The sequence below is a fragment of the Eubalaena glacialis genome, chromosome 15, assembly GCF_028564815.1.
Source record: "Eubalaena glacialis isolate mEubGla1 chromosome 15, mEubGla1.1.hap2.+ XY, whole genome shotgun sequence".
In the NCBI taxonomy this organism is placed as follows: domain Eukaryota; kingdom Metazoa; phylum Chordata; class Mammalia; order Artiodactyla; family Balaenidae; genus Eubalaena; species Eubalaena glacialis.
The window spans coordinates 56,264,407-56,285,253 of NC_083730.1; the positions used below are offsets into that span (position 1 = coordinate 56,264,407).

The window sequence follows — 20,847 nt, forward strand, 5'->3', positions numbered from 1 at the left end:
AGTTCCGTCCTCCTCCGCATAAAGTTATTGGTGTTTGTGGATTTCCCTCTTTAATAGGCCATGAAGTCAACAAACTCCCCACATGGTGGCTCCCTTTACTAAAGTTGAGTAGTGAATTGGTACAAGGAGTCTTGGAAATTTTCAAATATTTCTAAAGATTTAACTCATTTCAGAATTCGCGTGGGAGGAAAGAGTAGGATTTTAATCGGGTTCACCTTTGACGTGAAGCAAGGCGGAAGACAGGAAAGCCACAGTCGGTAATAGCTCCGGGCGCTTTAGTAAGAAAGCCGTCTCTGCTTGATTATCCGGTCGTGTTCACCGCCGGCTCTTTGTGTGCGAGCTTACTCCAGAGGCAGAGCTGAACACGGAACACACGCATGTAAACACTCCAACATAAATCAGCGAACATATGCAGTGGAGACAAAGAAATTCATCCCCATGTAGATGTGGTTTGAATCTTTATTGCAGATAGGCAATCTGGAGCATCCCCAGGAATAAAACTAAGAGGAAGTGGCAGTTTCTGGCCATGAATGGTCAGAAAGAAGCAAAACTTTGTCACCTTGGGGGAAGTATTAAATCTCAAATAAGAGAGCGGGAAAGGCATTGAAAATGAGCAGCATTATAATTTTGTCTTAGAAAAAGCATGCAGAATATAGCTTCTCTAAATGTTAGATCTAAATCATAGTAACAGGAAACACTCCCACTAAATTGCCATTTCCTCTAATTTTTGTTTAAGATCCAAATAATTAAAATGCACACTAATGGTTATCGATGGCTCTGTTTCCTTTTTAAAAGAAATAGACCCGAGTTCTCTTACTGGAGTAGAAATTTACAGATCTTCTTAAATAACCCTGGGACTTGGAAGCTTCCGGGTGGATATGGTCTTCCCTTATTGCCTTCCTCTCCCCACGGCATTTTCAGTTAAAAAATTTTAGCCATCCCCAACGAAGGGATTCCTGTTAGAAACCCTCAGTAAGTGAACTTGTACTGGGTATCCTCGTGCTTTCCCCGTCTGTCTGTATTTCCCCAAACAGAACTCAAGCTGTAAATAAAGGGGAAAAACATATTTCTCACTCCCAAATTCTTAAAATTTCAGTTTTTGTGGAAAATACAATTTCACAATTTCAATGTTAAAATTAGTAAGAGCCACAGAAAGTGTGAAGGCGTCCAAATAGGCCATCTAGAGATCCAAAAACCAGGACTAAGGGGAGACATAGAATGCTCTTTACTCAGAATAAAGGCAGGGGTTGGACAGTTCTCACCATTAAGGGCATTCGTGGACACTGCAAGGGAGGAACATATCTGAACAACGGGGGGACTTGGACGGTGAATCGCCACATTAAGGGCACCACTACCAAATCTTCAGAAGCTCTGGTGAAAAATTAAACTAGTGGCAATTCTCAATGTTTGCAGCATCTGCGACCAAACAGTTCAGCACTCCAAGCCTAGACAGCTCCACAGGCCGCGCTCCAGACACGGCTTTAACTCTAATCAATTCTACTCAGAGCCAGACTGTCAACGACAGCCAGACTCATTAGCGATTTACTGAAAATCCTCCAAGACTTCCCTTTAAAAACAAAACGACTTCCACATTTAATTGTCTATCTAAAAGAACATACGCAAGAAATTAGGAGATCTAAATTAAATTTATTAATAGGAGGGCTTGATGGTGCTTAATTCCAGAGCTCAGATTGCTGGGGCTTGATGAAAAAGCAAAAAGAAATGAGAGGGACATAGTTAAAAACATGATTTTCACCATTCTCAAAATTCTATGAATTCTTTACCCATCCTTGAGAAGTGGGTAAAATTGAAAACAATCAAAATAATTAACCTTCTTTAAAATTGTACTGTATGAGTGAAAGGTGTTTATGAGAAGTCGATGACTCCGGATCTTATCCAAGAGGACGGCACAGAATAGTTAATATGTTCCTTGAGGGACTAGGATGCTGACGTCTTTTTCTGATACCCGATCATTACGTGACTGAAAAAAAAAAAAAAAAGGAAGTCATTCCATGAATAAAAATCGGAGCGCAACGGTGCAACAAAATATTCTGTACTTAAAGGCCATAGGCAGACAGATGTTGACAAAGAAGGCTCTTCCAAAACCATGTTCGGATAGATTTCTGCTAACTGCACATATAAATAGGAGCAGAGGGCTGGTCACCTCTGTAACCACCGGCAGCAGCAGCAGAAGCCGCAGCTTCAGACGCAGCCAGAGGGACTTCTGAGCAGAGAAGGCGCTGCCGACTCGCGCAGCTGCCTGACCGAGCGGCTCCCACAGACGCCGGCTGCGTCGCGGCCCTCTCTCTTTCCTTCGTCTCCTTCTAAGACTTTCCCTCTTTCCTTATCACTTCTTTCTCTCCGTGGACTTAAGGCCACTTTGTCCCCCACCCCTCTTAACTCGTCGCCTCCTCTTTCTTCCTTCTGCATCTCTCTCCTCGCCCCCTTCTCTCGGTGTCACGCTCCCTCCTAGTTCTGAGCGTCTACAAACTTTTGAACAGAACACTGGCCTCAGCACACAAGTCCCTCAGCTCCTCCTGCTCGTTGCTGCGGCTTCTGCTCAGACACTAACGCCAGACGGTGATGCCTCTTGGGTTGTGACTCCAGCGCAGAAACTTGGAGAAGCCCTTTGCCCGCCGTCCTACTTGGCAGCAAACCCTCTCCTGGCAGCGGTAAGAGTTGAATGGTAAGGGGAAAAAAATCTTACCAAACCAAACAACTCACCTGACTGCTAATTCTTTCGCCAGCATCAGGGTACGAGTTAGCTTTCCTTCGTACCAGATCTGGCGAGTTATTGGGCATTGGGTATACACATATATTTTCTAACTATAGCGAGAAGGAAGTGGCGGGGCGCGCCGGCTGTCATTAAGCCGTATTCAATACTGGGAGTCGGAGGTGAGCGCCGTCCCTCCCTCAGTTCAGGGAGTTTCTAGGTGTCGGAGGGTGGAAGGCCAGGGGCGTTCTGACTGCTGTGTGCTCTCTTTCGCGTCCTGCGCAGAATGACCATGTGTAGCGGAGTGAGGCTGGCCCTGCTGGTCTACGGGATAATAATGCACAGCAGCGTCTATTGCTCACCGGCCGCCGCCGGACTCCGGTTTCCTGGGATCAGGTAGGTGCTGGCCGCCCGAGCTGAGCTGAGGCTGGGGTTTCCCTTCCCCCAACACCTCCTCGTGGTCGCCCTCCTGCAGTTCCTCGGTCAGGCTACGACCACCACCTCCCCATGCGCCCCCACTGCACCGCCGCCAGCCTGGGTCCGGCCGCGGGTCACTGGCCGTGGCTCAGCGGGAGGATGCCGGCAGACTCCACTGGGCCTCGGCCCCCCTCCCCCAGCCCGCCGCAGCCGAGGGGCCCGGGTGGACAGAGCGCACTTCGGCGGGCTGGAGAAACCTCCCCTCCCCCAACCCCTCCCACGGGAGGGGGGCAGGGCCGGGCCCTGAGTTGACTTCTTTTCCCTATTCTTAGCTTGAGTTAGGAGAACTTTGGCTCCCGGAGCCAGTTTGGGGGTGGTGGTGGGGGGGTGAGAGTGAAGCTCCCGTGGACTTTGTTACAGCTTGTTCGGGACTATCGGGGCGGGGTCTCCCTCTCTCTCCTCTGCTCTCCTTCTCACCTCAATTCGAATTCTTTCTACTGGAAGAGCTTCCTCTCAAGTGATAGGTTTTCCAACTGCATTTTGAGTCTTGGGGAGAGGGAGTGTTGGCCGGGTAGAGTTAAGAAGAAGCGATTTGAGAGAAGGAAAACAAAGATGAGGGAGGGGGAAATAGATGAAATGGATGCAAAGGAGGAACAGAAAGCAAGCTGGCAGGCAGTACTGGGAGGGCAGCCCTACCCACCCCAGGCAGGAGTAACCCTGGCTTCCCCTCGCCCCTTAATTCCTGGTTTCTAATCGGTCGGCGCTGCCCGGGTTCCCCGCCGCAGCCCCAGAGTCCCGGGCCTGTCAGCGGGAGAGTGGAAGCTCGCCGCGCAGCGCAGCATCAGCACTCCGCTGTGCACCGGGCTCCCGGCGGCGAGGAGCGCGCGTCCTGCCTGCAAAGCTGCTCCTCCGAGCCGCGCCCAAGAATGATCTCCTTAGGGGTCGCTGACCATTGATTTGGCCGGAGAGATGGGTTCTGGCTTCGGTATTAGGATTCCAGCATCTGGGTACGGGGTACGGGGTGGAAGTGCCCAGAAAGACCCGGAGACTCCGAGCAGCCGGGCCAGGAGAGGCGCGTCGCCGAGGAAAGGCTGGGTGTGGGGCGAGCGCAGCGATGCCTAGGCCCTACCTCTCCAGGGATGGAGGAAAGGCGAGCGGAGTAACGAAGTATGGCTAACCCCTCCTAAAGCGCGCTACTTGCCTTGGCCGCTTTCCCAGTCTCTCCAGCGGCCGAAAGCGGGTGGATTGTGTATACTAACCCACCTCTCCCGTCCTATATCAAGGATTGAGGCGGTAGGTAAGGGCGACTGCGAGATCGTTGTCTCTCGGTCCCCTGTTGACCCTTTGACCCTTTCCCTTTGCCTCTGGGTTGAGATGCTGTCCCGCCGCCCCGCCACCGCTAACATATTAGCGCGAACTATCTACTTACTGGACTTAAAAGCCCTATTTCACCCCCAGCTATTTTCAAAGTCCCGTGTGCCTGGCACTTTCTCCGGGCAAGAGGTACCGGAGGGCGCGGACATGCCACAGAATGAGCCGCAGCCAAACAGGTTAAGTTTAGGGGCATCTATTACTCATGTTCCTGCCAGATCCTCTCCCGCCCAAAATAGAAGCCGGAGGTTCTCCGTGACCTACATCTGCGCGGGGAAGGACTCCCCTGGGCTCGGAGGCTGGGTGGGGGTGGCTGCTGGCGTTGGCCGCCGGACTCCCCAGCCATCCACCCTCTCTGGCTCCCGGCCTCCCCCATCCGGTCTTCGCGTGGCCAGCGTCTCTCTCCTAGAGCCCTTCTCATCTCCGCCCGCTGCTGCTTGTGGACGGAGGCTCAAGCGCCAGGCCGGGAGCGGAGCGGTCCTCCTCCGTGGCCAGGTGTGCGAGGTCGGCGCAGACGCCTCGGCTTCCCAGTGCCCGTTGAGGCCGCGGCCCGGGCAGGGCGACCCTGCACCCGCGAGAGGAGGGGTGGGAATTTCTGTTGGGTGTAGTTTTCTCCTCCTACTTCTACCCGCACCCCTGTCCTAGAAGAAGAGGCAGTTCTCCGAGAGGCGTCTTTAGGAAGAAGGAAAATCGTGAGAGCCCCTAGGGATCTTTGGGTCCTCGCAGAGCCCGGGAAGGACCTGTACTGACCACTCCTTGTGCCCCCGGCTACCCCTGCAGGCCGGAGGACGAGGCGTACGACGAGGACGGAAACCCGCTGCAGGACTTCTATGACTCGGCTCCACCCGGCGTGGGGAGCCCCGCCTCCGCGCTGCGCGACGCCTACGCGCTCTACTACCCGGCGGAGGAAAGGTACCACCGCGCGGCCCCGCGCCGGCCCAGGACTGGGAGGGAGAAAGGGGCAGGGGGTGGCCCATCGAGTAGGTTCTTTTTCATAAAAGCCCTCAAGCCTCTCCTCTCCCGGGATGGTTCCCACGAGAGCGAGAGAAAGTTAGCAGCGGGCCGGTTTGTGTGGACATGAGGGCCGCGTGGGGACCGAAAGGTCCGTGGCCCAAGGAGTGGCAGTGACTGCGCGCCCCGGCCGGGCTCCACACCTGCGGTCCCCGGAGGGCAGGATGAACTCCGGTTCCTGACACTCACGGGAACATCCCAAGAGTCATTCCCGAGTGCCTTGCCGCTGGGGTTTTCCCCGGCAGCCTCCCGGAGCAGCGGGGGGTGTGCGTGCCCAGCTGGGGACCCGGGCTGCCACTTGGGGTCAGTGACCCCAGGTGCGCACTTTGCCTCCTTGTTAGAGATTTCGCCCACGGGATCCTTAACAAGGCCTACCGCAAAGTGTTGGACCAGCTGTCCGCCAGGAAATACCTGCAGACGCTCACGGCCAAGGGCTTGGGGTAAGAGTTTGCGAAAGAGTTAATCCGCACGTAATGACGCGACCCCGCGCGCGCCAGGGTGGGTATCTGTGCCAACGCGCGCTGGGCGGGCGGCGCAGCTTCTATGTCCGTGCGTGCACGTGGGGCCGAGGGTGCGTCTGCGCCGCAGGGTCTGCCGGGCCAGCTCCCGGTTCGGAGACCGCGCCTTAAGTTTGGCCAGAGAGCTCGGGAACTGGGCGAGGAAGGGAGAAGGCAGGAAACCCGGGGAATCTGATCCGTTTTGAATAATTGAAAAAAAGAAAAAGCCCCCCTCCCCCGCAAGGCCTTCAGAACCTTCAGGCTTCGTGGGACGATTGGCTAGGATATCCTCTAAGCATAACTTTTTCTTTGCTCATTTTTCTTTCACTGTAAATTCAATTCAAAACAAACAAATCCTCAGATTTGGACACTTAGGGAAACAGTTTTTGCTCGTGCCAGACAAACCCAGAGCACAGGGCTTGCGTGGAGCATCTCTCAGCAGAAGGCAACATTTTAATAAAGCCCATGGGACAAAAGATTACATTTCCCGCAATTAATAATTCATGCGATGAAAAATATTGCCTGCAGCCTGTCGACTTATATTATTATCACGTTTTTCAATTTAGCGCGCAGGAGAGGAGTGTTCATGTCTGACTAGGAATTGCGGGATCGATGTAAACTCCACGGCAGCAGCCAACGTGAAATTTAGGGCTCTTCGGTTATTTTCTCTGTACGTGGGGGCGGGTTGGGGTGTGCCAGGAACGGTCAGGACGATTGAGCGCAAAAGCACGGATGGTCAAATCTCAGAGGGCAGCGTTTGGAGAGAGGTTGGCCTTAAGTCGCTTGCCTTTGGCCCGGACCTCATCTGGGGTCCATTCTGTAAGGACTTAGTGCCCCAAGATCGTCGATGGGGAGGGAGGAGTGAGGGTTCCCATTGCAGCCCTCCCTCAGGCTGCTCTCTGGCCGAGCAAGGCGACGCGGTGGGCGCTGAGAGCCGGCGCCCTCCCTGAAGACTCCCGCTTGGGGTGGGGCCCGTCTGCCTCCCGCAACTATTCAACCTGTGTCTCCCGCCCCGCCCCCCTCTTCCCGACCCCTTTCCTTGCAGTGGCAACCTGGGCGGCGGCGCGGACGACGACTCGGAGCCGCTCTCCAAGCGCCACTCGGACGGAATCTTCACTGACAGCTACAGCCGCTACCGGAAACAAATGGCTGTTAAGAAATATTTGGCGGCCGTCCTAGGGAAAAGGTACAAACAAAGGGTTAAAAACAAAGGACGGCGAATAGCCTATTTGTAGCGATGAGTTACCAGCTACCCTGTGTATACAACCCTGACACACTGAAAAGTCATTTTCCCAACTGACTGAACAGTCATCGCTCTTGTGTTCTGTCCAAACATGTATTTATGTATGAAGTAAAGCCATTAAATGAATATTTTGATAATAATATTGTTTTTCTTTTTACAAAGCACTAGAGAATGCACAGATATACTTTGTGGACCAATGATTGATATTGATATATATATATTACAAATATATATTAAGAATATATATATAAAAGTATAATTGAAAGCAGTTCAAAGTGTGCACAAGGATTGAAAATTCGCCTGAGCTGTTTGTTTTTATATAAAATAAATAGAAAAATAGACAATCATTGTTTTGAATATTACTCCTATTTTTGTAAACTGGAATTAAAAGGATAGTATTTTTATCCACTACAGGCCTGAAGATATTAATACCATTTGCTACTGTACATAAACAGTGATGCCCTGCTCCAGGGAGATTTTGAGTAATGATTTGGGAGAATTGCTGAAGGGCACTCTTTCCCAGTGAGTCTTTGGGGCAGGCTGCTTCAATCCCAGCTGGACTCAACTAGCCACTGTCCCCCTCGCTGGGTGGCAATTCCAATACTTCTGCTTTCTTGGATTCTATTTTTATGTGTATTTGTTTCTCTTCAGACTCTCATCCCAGAAGGAAATTCTCCGGATCCAAATTGCGCTTCTCCCCAGGATTCATACCACTCCCTGGGGGAGGAATTGGACTGTACAGAGAAGGGAGACTTGAATAGGAAGCTCCCTTTTCTGTACTTTCAGGGACCCCAATATTCCAAGGTTAGGGCAATTGGAACAAAGTGAAGGAAATGTAGGAATATTGGAAAAGGCAGAGCATAAGGCAGTAGGAGGAGGACCCTCCTGGAGAGGGACTGGCTGGGGGCTGCCCCAGGCCTGGGAGCTGGGCATAAGCCGAGTCCCACCGTAGTCCCCTGCCTGCCTGACTTTGGGCGCTGGGTATTGGAAATGGATGCAAAGTACAATGTGTTTTTCTCCAGTGCTGTCCATGCTTCTCATCTTGTGAAATGGCCAGGATCCTCCCCTTTGAACCCTGCTCTGTAGGAGCCACCCTTTTCTTTCGTGGTTTTCTGAAGACTCTTCTTTCCCACCCTCTCACACCAGTTTTTAAAGTACTGTTTACCATTTTTCATTCACTTCTCTTAAACTTGTAATGCTTCTTAATTTTTTTGTTGTTTGATGCTAGCACTTATTGTAAAGTGTAGGAAACCTTGTGTAGTTACCACTAAGTAATTATGCACTAAATATGAATCTTTTGTTTCTTGTTGATTGAGTTTGTAGGTAAAATGTATTTTTCTACATTATGGCTTATTGCTTAGTAAAATTTATTTCATAAAACCAACCTTTGTCATATTAGAATGTGTAGTGTTCACATGTTGGTCAGTTGTACTAACTGATAAATCATTTAAACCTCATCTTCATATGTATGAGTACTATCTTATATTTGTGGTCAAGAGTGAGGTAAGCAAGCTCCAACAGGCCCTGAGAATGTCCCCTTGTATTCTTTCTTGGCTACAGAAAGCATGTCTGTCTGTTTCCTATCAATTCCTTGAACCTGTCAAGTAATCTCAATAAACAAAAGAACCTTCACCCAGCAACCAGATCAAGCAACAACAGGCAAACCAGCCAGCCAAACTCCCAAATTTCAGGCCCAAGTTCTTTTGAAAAAAAAAAAACAAAACAAGAAGAGATTAAACATTAGCTTGTAAAGTTTAAAGGACCTTTCCTTTTCCTTTATGGATTTGATCAGTATGAAGTCATAAATCAAAGAAAACTGACTTGGATTTGCATTCCCAGGTGGGATGGATGCTGCCAGGAGATCACATTGCAAACAGTGAAAGCACAGAGGCATTCGATCTATGCCTGCGTCCTGTGTACAGAATCAATCTTTCTTTAATTCTGCAGTCTCCTCAGGCAATGTGACACGGGATGCAGTTTGCAGCTTTAGTGCCTTTCTTCGCCTTTTAAATCGCCACGAATCACAGATGGCTATTTAGTGGCCCTACAATGCTGCAACACATCGGCTTGCATTTTAGTCTTAATTATTTGTTTCTTGGATAATGGGCAGAGTTTTCTGTATTTGTGTCAGCTGTTAGTGGTGAAATAGGTCTCTAGTTAACCTTTTCTTTACGAAGTCTAATTTAGTGTTCCCGTGGCTAGTTGCAAGCATTTACAGTGATCACCCAGTTTAATCTTTTGTATACTTTTTAGAAATGCCAAGAGCCTTACTAACCTGGAGCAGATTTATGATATAGTGATAATTTAGATAGATGTTAGTCTTGAAGCTCTTATTTTATGTGCAACTGATTATAAAAACATCTTACCCGAGTATTATTACACACATGATATCTATAATTAGGACTTTGATAACTGTTATATAAAGTGTGTAAAATTTGTATGAATAAATTTTTATAAACAATGCAACTTCGTCTAATGTGTGGGGAAAAAAGACATTCAGGAAATAACTACTTTAAAATCTCTTAAAGTATTTTCTTTAGCAACCATAAGATTTTTCATGTCTGGAATATCTATCTAATCATCCATGTATTTTCATAAATTGTACTTTAATATCTGCTTGATGGGTTACTGAATTCGACTAAAAATTTAAAGTAGCTTCTCAGATGGAGATGCCTAAGAAGATACTAAGCTCATAAATAGGTGAAGATATTGGAACCTTTATAGGATGCCCAATTTAGATTAATTTCCATCCCCTAGTGTGTAAATACATTGCTCAGTATTCAGAAAGTTGCTATCCGGTGGTGGGAGATAGTAACTGGGTATTAATTACACCTTTGAAATAGAAATCTAACATTGTTATTTTGTAAGTAACTCTGCACACTAAATTGGTCTCCATAAAATTCTGTATAAAAATGACTTAACTTTGGAGGTTTAAAAATATGTTTAGAGATCTATAAACAACTGTCTCTGATTAAAATGCTTTGGGCAGAAGGAAAAAGGATATGAGTAAGCAAAGAGTTAATTAAATATCTTTAAAAGAAAATGTACTTTGAAGTCCAGGACGAAATGTGAAAAGTCATTTGTGGATTTTTTTTTAGTCATATTAACAAACTTTAAAGCAAAGCCTTCATATGAAATTCCCATAGATTTCTCAGTGGTGTTTATTTTGGAGCCCTTGCTATTTCTGGGTTAAAAAAATGTAATAAAAGTCACTTATAATAAGTCACATACAATTTAATTTAAATTGCCAAATTTTCATCCTAAATATTAATGCATACAATTAATAAATCAATAAATACATCACAATAATATTAAAGGACCAGTAAAGATCTGCAAGGATTCAAAAACTATCTTTAGAACTTAGCTCAGTATTCAAGGCCCAGAATCATATAAGGAGGAGCTTATGATCTAGAGGTCTCATTTGTAGTGTATCTAAAAAAATGAACAGTAAAATTCATATTTACATTGGATTTTATTGGATAAGAAGTTTTTCTTCTCCATCTTTAAACTGACCCCTCTGCCGCGCCCCCCCATGGAGTTGCTGAGTATATATATACATATATATATATATGTATATATATAGTATGCTAGTGTGGTAAGTGGAAGAATGAAGAAAAATGAAGCTAATTTATTTGGTTGAGGGCTAATGACTTGTTGAGAAAATAGAAATAAGCCCCAGACTGGCTGACTTCAAGTGAAGTTAATTGTATTTAGCAACTTTCTATATTCTCTTACGTGGGTTAACTCAAATGATGGTTTTTCCTTGGAGGGATTGATATATTTAGGTACCCAAGAAGTCATCAGATGTGCCCTATTGGTGATAGGGCTGGGGACACATTGATTCAATACAGTATATATTTACTGAACACCTAAAATGGACCAGGCACACTGGTTGAGAGAGCCTAACTAACACGTGGGAGTTAAGCTAGTACTTTTTGAAAGAATATTTTTCTGCAACAGGATCACATGGGGGAACTTGTTAATAATGCAGATTTCAGGGCTTCACCAGAATCAGTGAATCTGCATTTTAAATAAAAACCGTAGATTAATGGGCAATAAAGTTTGAGACTGCCTAGATCTAGAATTTGGCAATATATGTAGGCACATGTGTGTGCTGGGACTATTTTTTTTCATATTAATAAGCAACAGGTTATGCTATCTGTACACAGTAATAAATATATCAATAAGCTGTATTCTCCCAGGATGGACATTAGGTTCTTGGGAAGTTGTAATATTTTCTTTAGGTCACTAAGTCCATAGTTAGCATTATTTTACTTATATGTTCTGGTTGGACCTCTCTGTTAGAGGAGCTTCTGGAAGAAGTGATCCTGTAAATAGAGTCTAAGTAGTTCAATCACATGACTGAGAGATTAATGAAATAATAGAACCCACGCAGCTAGCTGGCAGTAACTGTGGATCCAGAAGTCAACTTGCAATTGCATTATGTCCAAATTTGGCTTCAATGTGTCCCCCCAACTGTTTACAAGATGATTTTACTTGGAGGCTCCACTGACCTCACACTCAACCCTACTGTTCACACTGTTACAAGACTGGGAACCAACATCAAGTCTGAGCTCTTCTCTTTCTTTGGAACCCTTCTTTGAAGAAGGGAAGATGCCTGCTTCTCTTTCGGCCTCACCACTGGCTTCCTACGCTGGTTCGTAACAGGTCAGCCTGCCCTTGGTCATTTCCCCTTCAACCAGGTAGCTTTAGCTCCTTCTTTTTATCCCTCTGATGTTCTGGGGTAGCCTCCACTGTCACAGGGTCCAAAGTTCCTCATACTCTGGACCCAACACGATCTTTCTTCTTTAGAAGGACAAGTTCTTATCAGTCTTGGAAACTTGAATGCTCCTTTTCATCTCCCACAATTCCTCCGTGGCCGGAATGTCCTTTCTCAACCTAACCCAACCTAAATATTCTGTAAGGGCTGACTCACACCTCCTTTTTTAGGGATCTTCCTCAGCCTCTCTAAGTAACATTATTGATACCTCCACCACCATCCTTGCACTTGTTTCCGGTGACCCTTACTCTCTGCAGCAGTACTTCTGATCTTTAATTCCACGCTGCTCTGCCCTGTTCCTGAAGTGTTTTGTAAGTGCCTGGCTTGTCTCCCCAGCTCCATGACCTCCTGGAAGTCGCGGATGACAAAATGCACGTTAATGCCCAACACACTTCTGGGAACATAATAAATACCTCTTTTGAGTGATGGAAATAACCAGAGGACTTGCAGAATTCACCTTGACATTTCCCCTTAGTCTAATAGGACAGCTACAAAGTGTATGTAGGAAGTGAAATTAACTTATTAATTAGGTGTTCATTGTAAATCAAACTAGATCTTACTCCAGGAAAAGCTACATAGAAAAGAATGCCAAATTAATTAGGTGTGTTTCTGCGATAAGATAAAATGAACTTTAAATTCGTATGTAGGCAAAAGGCTGCGACAGACTGAAGCCACCAGGCCTTAAGTTTTTCATCCTGATAAAGAAGAACTGTATTTCCAAATTAGAGGGAATTCACCTTACGCCTCAGGAAAGTCATACTTTTTCCTGGAATAAAGGAAAAGGGATTTCTTGAGAAACAGACTGGGAACTGGACTGCTCTCAAAGTGATAATTAACAGGGTAGTTATCTGCAGCTGTCAAACTTCTCCCATCAACAGAAATGTGATTTGGAACGTAAGTTCATAGACAGGAAAAGGCACATAAGGAAAGACATTTTTTAAAAACAGTGGAACATTGTGGTAGGTGATGTCATCTGGTCTAAGTTTATTTTCTTCTAGCTATATCTTTGCTATATATTACAGAATCCTAATTCAGGGAGGACTATTATCTATAAACCTAAAGGAAAACAGACAATATGGTATGCATCTGCACACATTTGCCCTCCTCTTTTTAACTACCTGGATTTACTCTTGAACACAGGTCCCTCATGCAGCTCTTGGCTTTTATGGGATGCAAACTGCACTTCTAGATGTAACTCATCAGGATAATTGTCCCCCCTGACCACAATTCAGGGCTTGACATGTTACCCATTTCAGGATAGTGGGATTAGAGATTTTTTTTTTTGCTGGAAGCTTCTAGGAAAGAAGTTCTTTTTTTCCTTCTGAATGGCGTGGTGTATGATTTAACACAACATATAAGAAGCCAGCCTTGCAATGGAACTGACACCATGAAAGACAGACAGGAGTGATAGGAAGAAACACGTCCCTGAAAACAACATTGAGCCCTTGAATCAAACAAACCCTGAAGCCTGAACTGAACGTTCCTGTTAAATAAGCCCATAAATCCCCTTCATTGCTTAAGCCAGTTTTGTTTGTTGTTTGTAAGTTAAGACCTGTGTTGCAAGTCATGGAAACCCGAATCATACTGGCTGGGTATTTTTTCTTCATAAATCAGGAGAGTGTTAAAACTGGTCTGCAGAAGTTCCAGCCAACAGGAAGTGTTACAGCTTCCATTGCCCCAGTGTTCCAAAGCCTTCACACTCTCTGCTAAAATTTTACTTTAATGTTTAAATATTGTAAAACATCTAGAAGTAAACCCAGTAACTGCTTTTAATTATAGTAAGAAATATCCTGTGAGGACCCTCACCATCCTTTGCCATCAACTCTGCTACTTCGCTGAACCACTAGCATCTTAGAACTGCTCTGCTCTGAAACTTTTTTGAAATCCTGCCTTTCCCTGTACCCATGAAACCTGTGATAAAACTCAATAGAGAGCCACTTTGCAAGATAGTTTGGCTGTTTTTTACAAAACTAAACATACTCTTAGCATAAGATTCAGCAATCAGGCTCCTTGGAATTTGTCCAAAGGAGTTAACAACTTATGACCACACAAAAACCTGCACACAAATGCTTAGAGAGTCTTTATTCGTAATTGCCGAAACTTGGGAGCAACCGAGATGTCCTTCAGTAGGTGAACATCTATGATGTTCTGATGCGCCCACCCCTACAGTCCTTGTGAGAGTTCAAATGTCCAATTGACATATTCACCTGGATGTCCAAGCTTGCTAGGTACCCCAAGCTCAGTATGTTCCAAATGAATCATTATCCACATTTATTCCTCCTCTCTGTTTTTGACATCATTATCCATCATGTTACCCAACCTAAATACTTCAGAGTATTCTTCTCTTCCTTTTCCTCCTCTTTACTCCATTTATTTAATCGGCCAGTAAGTCTTAACGGATTTTCCAATCCTATCTTCTGCGGAACTCCATATTCACATAATCTTTTGCTGTTTTTACAGTAGCCTCCTAACACTTTGGCTCCACTTACTTCTTCCTAGTCATTCTCCTCTGCCTCCAGAATGATCTATCTAAGATAAAATCCTGGTTATCTTACCTCCTTATACTGGCTTGAAAAAATTTTTATGATTTCTTCTGGCCTATTGGATGGAGTCCAAAGTCTTTAGCATGTCTTTAATAATTTCCCTCTAACCTACCTTTCTCTTCTCACCTATCACCTTCTATTTGTGGGTCCCTCTCTCTAGAACGCTCTTCTATCCTTTTTTATCCCCTGGTGAAATGCTACTAATCTTTCAAGGAAGGACTAGCTCCTTTCTCTGTTTTCCTGCTGCATTTCTTCATACTACTAGACATGCATACACATCTTTTGCTGATAGGATGAGAACCTAAGGACCATAATTATTCAACTTCCAACGCTTAGGGCCTGTAGTTTCTGGCACATAATGGACACTCAGTCACTACATGTTGAACTGAAATTAATTCCATGAAGTTGGTGAATGATTATTCTCTATTTAGACACTAGGAAAAAAATAATTTAAGGTATAACATGAAGTATTTTGGTTGGATATTAGGAAGGATTTTGACAGCAACAAATACTTTTTGAGTGATTGAGTCAAAGCATATTCCTTTGAATACCCAGTGTTTGTGTGCCGAGGTTGTTTGAGGTCTGCAGGATTGTTTCCCTCTTTGTTTTTCTTATTCTCTTCTCACCCTAGCAGGTGATAAATCTTATACTCTCAGGTGACAGATGGGAACAGCAACACAGAACTTGAACATGGTAGGTGCTCACTGGAAGTTGTCCGTTGACTAAATGGATTTGTTTTCTGAGAAAACATAGGCCACCAATTTGGAGCCCAAATTCCTTGGAGTTGCTTAAAGGCCCCAAGTATATCTGACCTTGTGCATTGACTTGTGTGTTTCCAAAATTTAAGCTTTGATGAGAAATTAAAAAAAAAAAAAGAAACATTCACACAATGGACATGAGACTTTCTTGAGTGGTTGGGAATTTTCCAACTTGCTTATATATGCAGATGTTCTTGGATGAGCCCCTGCTAAGATCTCTTCTGGTTCTCCCACTTTGAGTGTAAATAGGGAGCATCAGAGGAAGGCCGTCTGACTTCTTCAGTGTCATACACTTGCCTGTGGAAACCAGATGCTCAGTCCTACAGTGAGCTGGGGAAATAAATGATGCTCTTAGCATTAATCAGATGGAAGCTATCTTGGGACTGTGATTTTGCAGGGGCACATCTTGCTCACATAACTTTCATAATTATGTAAGGAGCTGATGATCCCATTTGCAGATTCTGTCTTCTGATCATGAGATTATTTATTGTGCTTCAATTAGAAAGAGGGCAGGAGAAGAAACAAAAATGTGAACCAGATCAATTTGCTGATTGCTAGGCATCCTGGTGAAAAAGGATATTGAAGCTGCTAAAGCAAGTCCTCTAGATTTCCCATAAATCTAATCAGTGTGTGTTTTCCTCTAGTATCATCAGTAATGGAGAAAGGATCCTGTCTTTTCTTACTTGGATCTTTGTTTGAGATGTAGTAAGGGAGAACTACTGTTTTTTTGTTTTTAAACTTTAAAGCTGATAGTCTTTTTTTCTTTTTTAAACATCTTTATTGGAGTATAATTGCTTTACAATGCTGTGTTAGTTTCTGCTGTATAACAAAGTGAATCAACTATATATATGTATACATATATCCCCATATCCCCTCCCTCTTGTGTCTCCCTCCCACCCTCCTTGTCCCACCCCTCTAAGTGGTCACAAAGCACCGAGCTGACCTCCCTGTGCTATGCAGCTGCTTCCCACTAGTTATCTATTTTACATTTGGTAGGGTATATATGTCAATGCTACTCTTTCACTTCGTCCCAGCTTACCCTTCCCCCTCCCTGTGTCCTCAAGTCCATTCTCTACGTCTGCGTCTTTATTCCTGTCCTGCCCCAGCTTCATCAGAACTATTTTTTTTTTTTTTTAGATTCCATATATATGTGTTAGCATACGGTATTTGTTTTTCTCTTTCTGACTTACTTCACTCTGTATGACAGACTCTAGGTCCATCCACCTCTCGACAAATAACTCAATTTCATTTCTTATTATGGCTGAGTAATATTCCATTGTATATATGTACCACATCTTCTTTATCCATTCATCTGTCGATGGACACTTAGGTTGCTTCCATTCCCTGGCTATTGTAAATAGTGCCGCAGTGAACATTGTGGTACATGACTCTTTTTGAATTATGGTTTTCTCAGGATATATGCCCAGTAGTGGGATTGCTGGGTCGTATGGTAGTTCTGTTTTTAGTTTTTTAAGGCACCTCCATACTGTTCTCCATAGTGGCTGTATCAGTTTACATTCCCACCAACAGTGCAAGAGGGTTCCCTTTTCTCCACACCCTCTCCAGCATTTATTGTTTGTAGATTTTTGGATGATGGCCATTCTGACTGGTGTGAGGTGATACCTCATTGTAGTTTTGATGTGCATTTCTCTAATGATTAGTGATATTGAGCATCCTTTCATGTGTTTGTTGGCAATCTGTATATCTTCTTTGGAGAAATGTCTGTTTAGGTCTTCTGCCCATTTTTGGATTGGGTTTTTTGTTTTTTTGATATTGAGCTGCATGAGCTGCTTGTAAATTTTGGAGATGAATCCTTTGTTGCTTCGTTTGCAAATATTTTCTCCCATTCTGAGGGTTGCTTTTCATCTTGTTTATGGTTTCCTTTGCTGTGCAAAAGCTTTTAAGTTTCATTGGGTCCCATTTATTTATTTTTGTTTTTATTTCCATTTCTCTAGGAGGTGGGTCAAAAAGGATCTTGCTGTGATTTATGTCACAGAGTGTTCTTCCTATGTTTTCCTCTAAGAGTTTTATAGTGTCTCAGCTTACATTTAGGTCTTTAATCCATTTTGAGTTTATTTTTGTGTATGGTGTTAGGGAGTGTTCTAATTTCATTCTTTTACATGTAGCTGTCCAGTTTTCCCAGCACCACTTATTGAAGAGGCTGTCTTTTCTCCAATCAGTCTATGTTAATAAGTAGCTTATGTCCCTGAAATTACTCTGAAGGCATCCTAACATAGGAGGGAAAAAATAAATTTATGGAGTAAGGGTTTATCTGACTGTACCTTGAAATAACTAACTTTTAGTCATTCTTAATAAGTTATCTCTGTGTAGACTCAAGTCGTTTAGCCTTTAGGCTTAGTTTCGTTTTTCATTCAATTTATCTAAAAAACTATAGACAACTGATCCCCAGATTCTTGCAAAGGTATTCAACTCAAGTCTTTGAAAGTATTCTTTCTGGTTCCTTTAAATGACTCTGAAGAAATCTGCCAGGGAACTGAAGGGTTGGTGAAAATGAGGGCTTGGACAGTTACATATTCTAGAAATTACCATTAATGTGATAAACACAAAGGATCCATTTTTCAGCAAAGGATTTCAGAAGATATAAGGCTGGAGGGGGTTTGATGAGTGCGGCTTCCTAGGTCTCCCCAGTTCCTTGGGGGAGATGGGCTTGGGAGGGTAGCAAAGGTAATTTGCCTGCCAAGTGTGGGTCCTGTCAGGCAGAGGGAAGCCCAAAGTAAGGGATTTCCAAATCTCTTTTACCCCCAACTACAGTGCCCCAAATCCCCAACTTAACTACTTTATATAGTTATAATAACTGCCTTTAGCAAGTCACCTGTGTCTAATGTGCTGCTATATTTTCTTATTTTACAACCTTTGCCCCACTGTGCACAGATTATATAATAATGACTGGACGCCACCAATTTATAGTCACATGGAATGAACTATGTAAAGATGACCAGTTGTGAACACACGCAAACAGGACTAGCTACATAATTTTGGGGGCCTACAGCAAAATGATAATGCAAGACCCTTTAAAAAATTATTAAGAATTTCTAGACAACAGCAAAGTACTAATCCAAGCACAGACCTGTTCTGAGCTCAGGGCCTAATGGGAGTGTACAGATCATATGGCCATGAAACTGGCTCTGGTTCTAGATTTTGGAGTGCTGAGTATGGCAGGTCTGGCCAGAGCTTACCCCAGAACCCTGTCTTTATTTGTTCTTAAATGTTCTGTCCTTTGTGTGTGTGTGTGTGTGTGTGTTGTGTGTGATTTGACATGCACGTAATTTATTGTCCATTCAGTTTGCTATTTGCAGTGAAGTAGAGGAGAACAGATTTTTAAAATTGTGGCTAAAAAACACGTAACATGAGCTCTACCCTCAACAAAATTTTAAGTGTGCCATACAGTATAGCTTCCTGTAAGCACGATGTGGTACAGCAGCTCTCTAGAACTTTTTCATCTTACGTGACTGAAACTCTCTACTCATTGAACAGTGACTCCCTCCCTGCCCCCTCTGCCAGGTCCTGGCAGCCACCATTCTACTCTCTGCTTCAGTGAGTTTGACTACTTTAGTACCTCAGGTAAGTGGAATCATGCAGTTTTTATCCTTCTGTGACTGGCTTATTCACTTAGTATAATGTCCTCAAGGTTCATCCATGTTGCAGCATAGGCCAGGATTTCCTTCTTTTTCATGGCTGAATAATATTTCATTGTAAGTATGCACCACATTTTCTCTATCCACTTATCTGTCAATGAATATTTAGATTGTTTCGACCTCTTAGCTATTTTGAATAATGCTGCAGTGAACATGGGAGTGCAAATCTCTCTTATCTTCACTGTGTCTTTTTATTTATTTATGGCTGCATTGGGTCTTCATTGCTGCGCGTGGGCTTTTCTCTAGTTGTGGTGAGAGGGGGCTACTCTTCGTTGCGGTGCGCCGGCTTCTCATTGCGGTGGCTTCTCTTGTTGCGGAGAACTGGCTCTAGGTGCGCGGGCTTCAGTAGTTGTGGCGTGCGGGCTCTAGAGCGTAGGCTCAGTAGTTGTGGCACAGGGGCTTAGTTGCTTCACAGCATGTGGGATCTTCCTGGACCAGGGCTCGGACCCGTGTCCCCTGCCTTGGCAGGCGGATACTCAACCACTGCGCCACCAGGGAAGCCCCAAAAGAATGTACTGTTATTTATTAGTGGTATTTAGACCAATTAAGACACAATGAGGGGCTTCCCTGGTGGCGCAGTGGTTGAGTATCCGCCTGCCAAGGCAGGGGCCACGGGTTCGAGCCCTGGTCCAGGAAGATCCCACATGCCACGGAGCAACTAAGCCCGTGCGCCACAACTACTGAGCCTGCGCTCTAGAGCCTGCAAGCCACAACTACTGAGCCCATGCACCACAACTACTGAAGCCCACGTGCCTAGAGCCTGTGCTCCGCAACAAAAGAAGCCACTGCAATGAGAAACCCGCGCACTGCAACGAAGAGTAGCCCCCGTTCGCCGCAACTAAAAGAGAGCCTGTATGCAGCAACAAGGACCCAACGCAGCCAAAAACAAACAAACAAAAACAAGAAAAACAGTACATTCTTTTTTTTTTTTTAATTTTATTTATTTATTTATTTCTGGCTGTGTTGGGTCTTTGTTTCTGTGCGAGGGCTTTCTCCAGTTGCGGCAAGCGGGGGCCACTCTTCATCGCAGTGCGCGGGCCTCTCATTATCGCGGCCTCTCTTGTTGCGGAGCGCAGGCTCAGTAATTGTGGCTCACGGGCCTAGTTGCTCCGCGGCATGTGGGATCCTCCCGGACCAGGGCTCGACCCCGTGTCCCCTGCATTGGCAAGCAGATTCTCAACCACTGCGCCACCAGGGAAGCCCCAACGGTACATTCTTTTGGAAATAGTGTTCAACTGTTAAATGACTAAAATAGAGTAATTTTACTGCTTTTTCAGGCTGCTCTCTATTGAAATGACCATCTTAGGTTACCCAGCTGGCAATGCAGCCATCGAGCTAACATTCCAGAGGACTAAACCCATTCTGGGAGAACATGAGATGGTCCAGGCCCCACGGTGGACTCTCTGTGAGGGTCAGTGACACATGGTGCTGCCTCCCTGACCTCTGCATGGCTGCATTCCATCAGCAGAGTAAAGAAAAATACCACTCTGGAAAGGATGCTCTGAGACTGAGTAAATATTTGCCAGCAGGGCCTCAGCCCCTCCAGGCAGAGAGACCTAGGGCATTCAGCCGTGAGGACCTTACCATTGAGAGCTAAGGCTTGACTTTCGTGTGTTAGCAATGCCTCTAGCAGCATCAGCTGGTTCTTAGCTGATTCTGCAATCTGTTTCTTGTTTGCCTAAATCTTAGTTGTTGGGGGTTTAGTTCTTATTCTTGATTAGGGTGTTTCTGGGGCTTTTACTTATACAATCATGTTTTGCTTCAGGGAGAAAAATGGGGAAGTTCAGGTTACAATAGCTTCCCTTTGTGAGGAGCAAATAGCTTGGTTTAATATGCAGGTGCAAAGGGAAAACAAGAG

At 44.9% G+C, this 20,847-nt stretch overlaps 1 protein-coding gene across 1 annotated transcript; it reads left to right on the forward strand.

The window, feature by feature from the left end:
• The first annotated feature begins 2,078 nt into the window (after positions 1 to 2,078).
• On the forward strand, positions 2,079 to 7,244 carry ADCYAP1 (adenylate cyclase activating polypeptide 1). Its single transcript, XM_061170114.1, is given in 6 exon segments — positions 2,079 to 2,202; positions 2,389 to 2,686; positions 2,999 to 3,109; positions 5,282 to 5,413; positions 5,854 to 5,952; positions 7,055 to 7,244. Coding segments are annotated over 6 exon segments (954 nt in total).
• Positions 7,245 to 20,847: the final 13,603 nt, after the last annotated feature.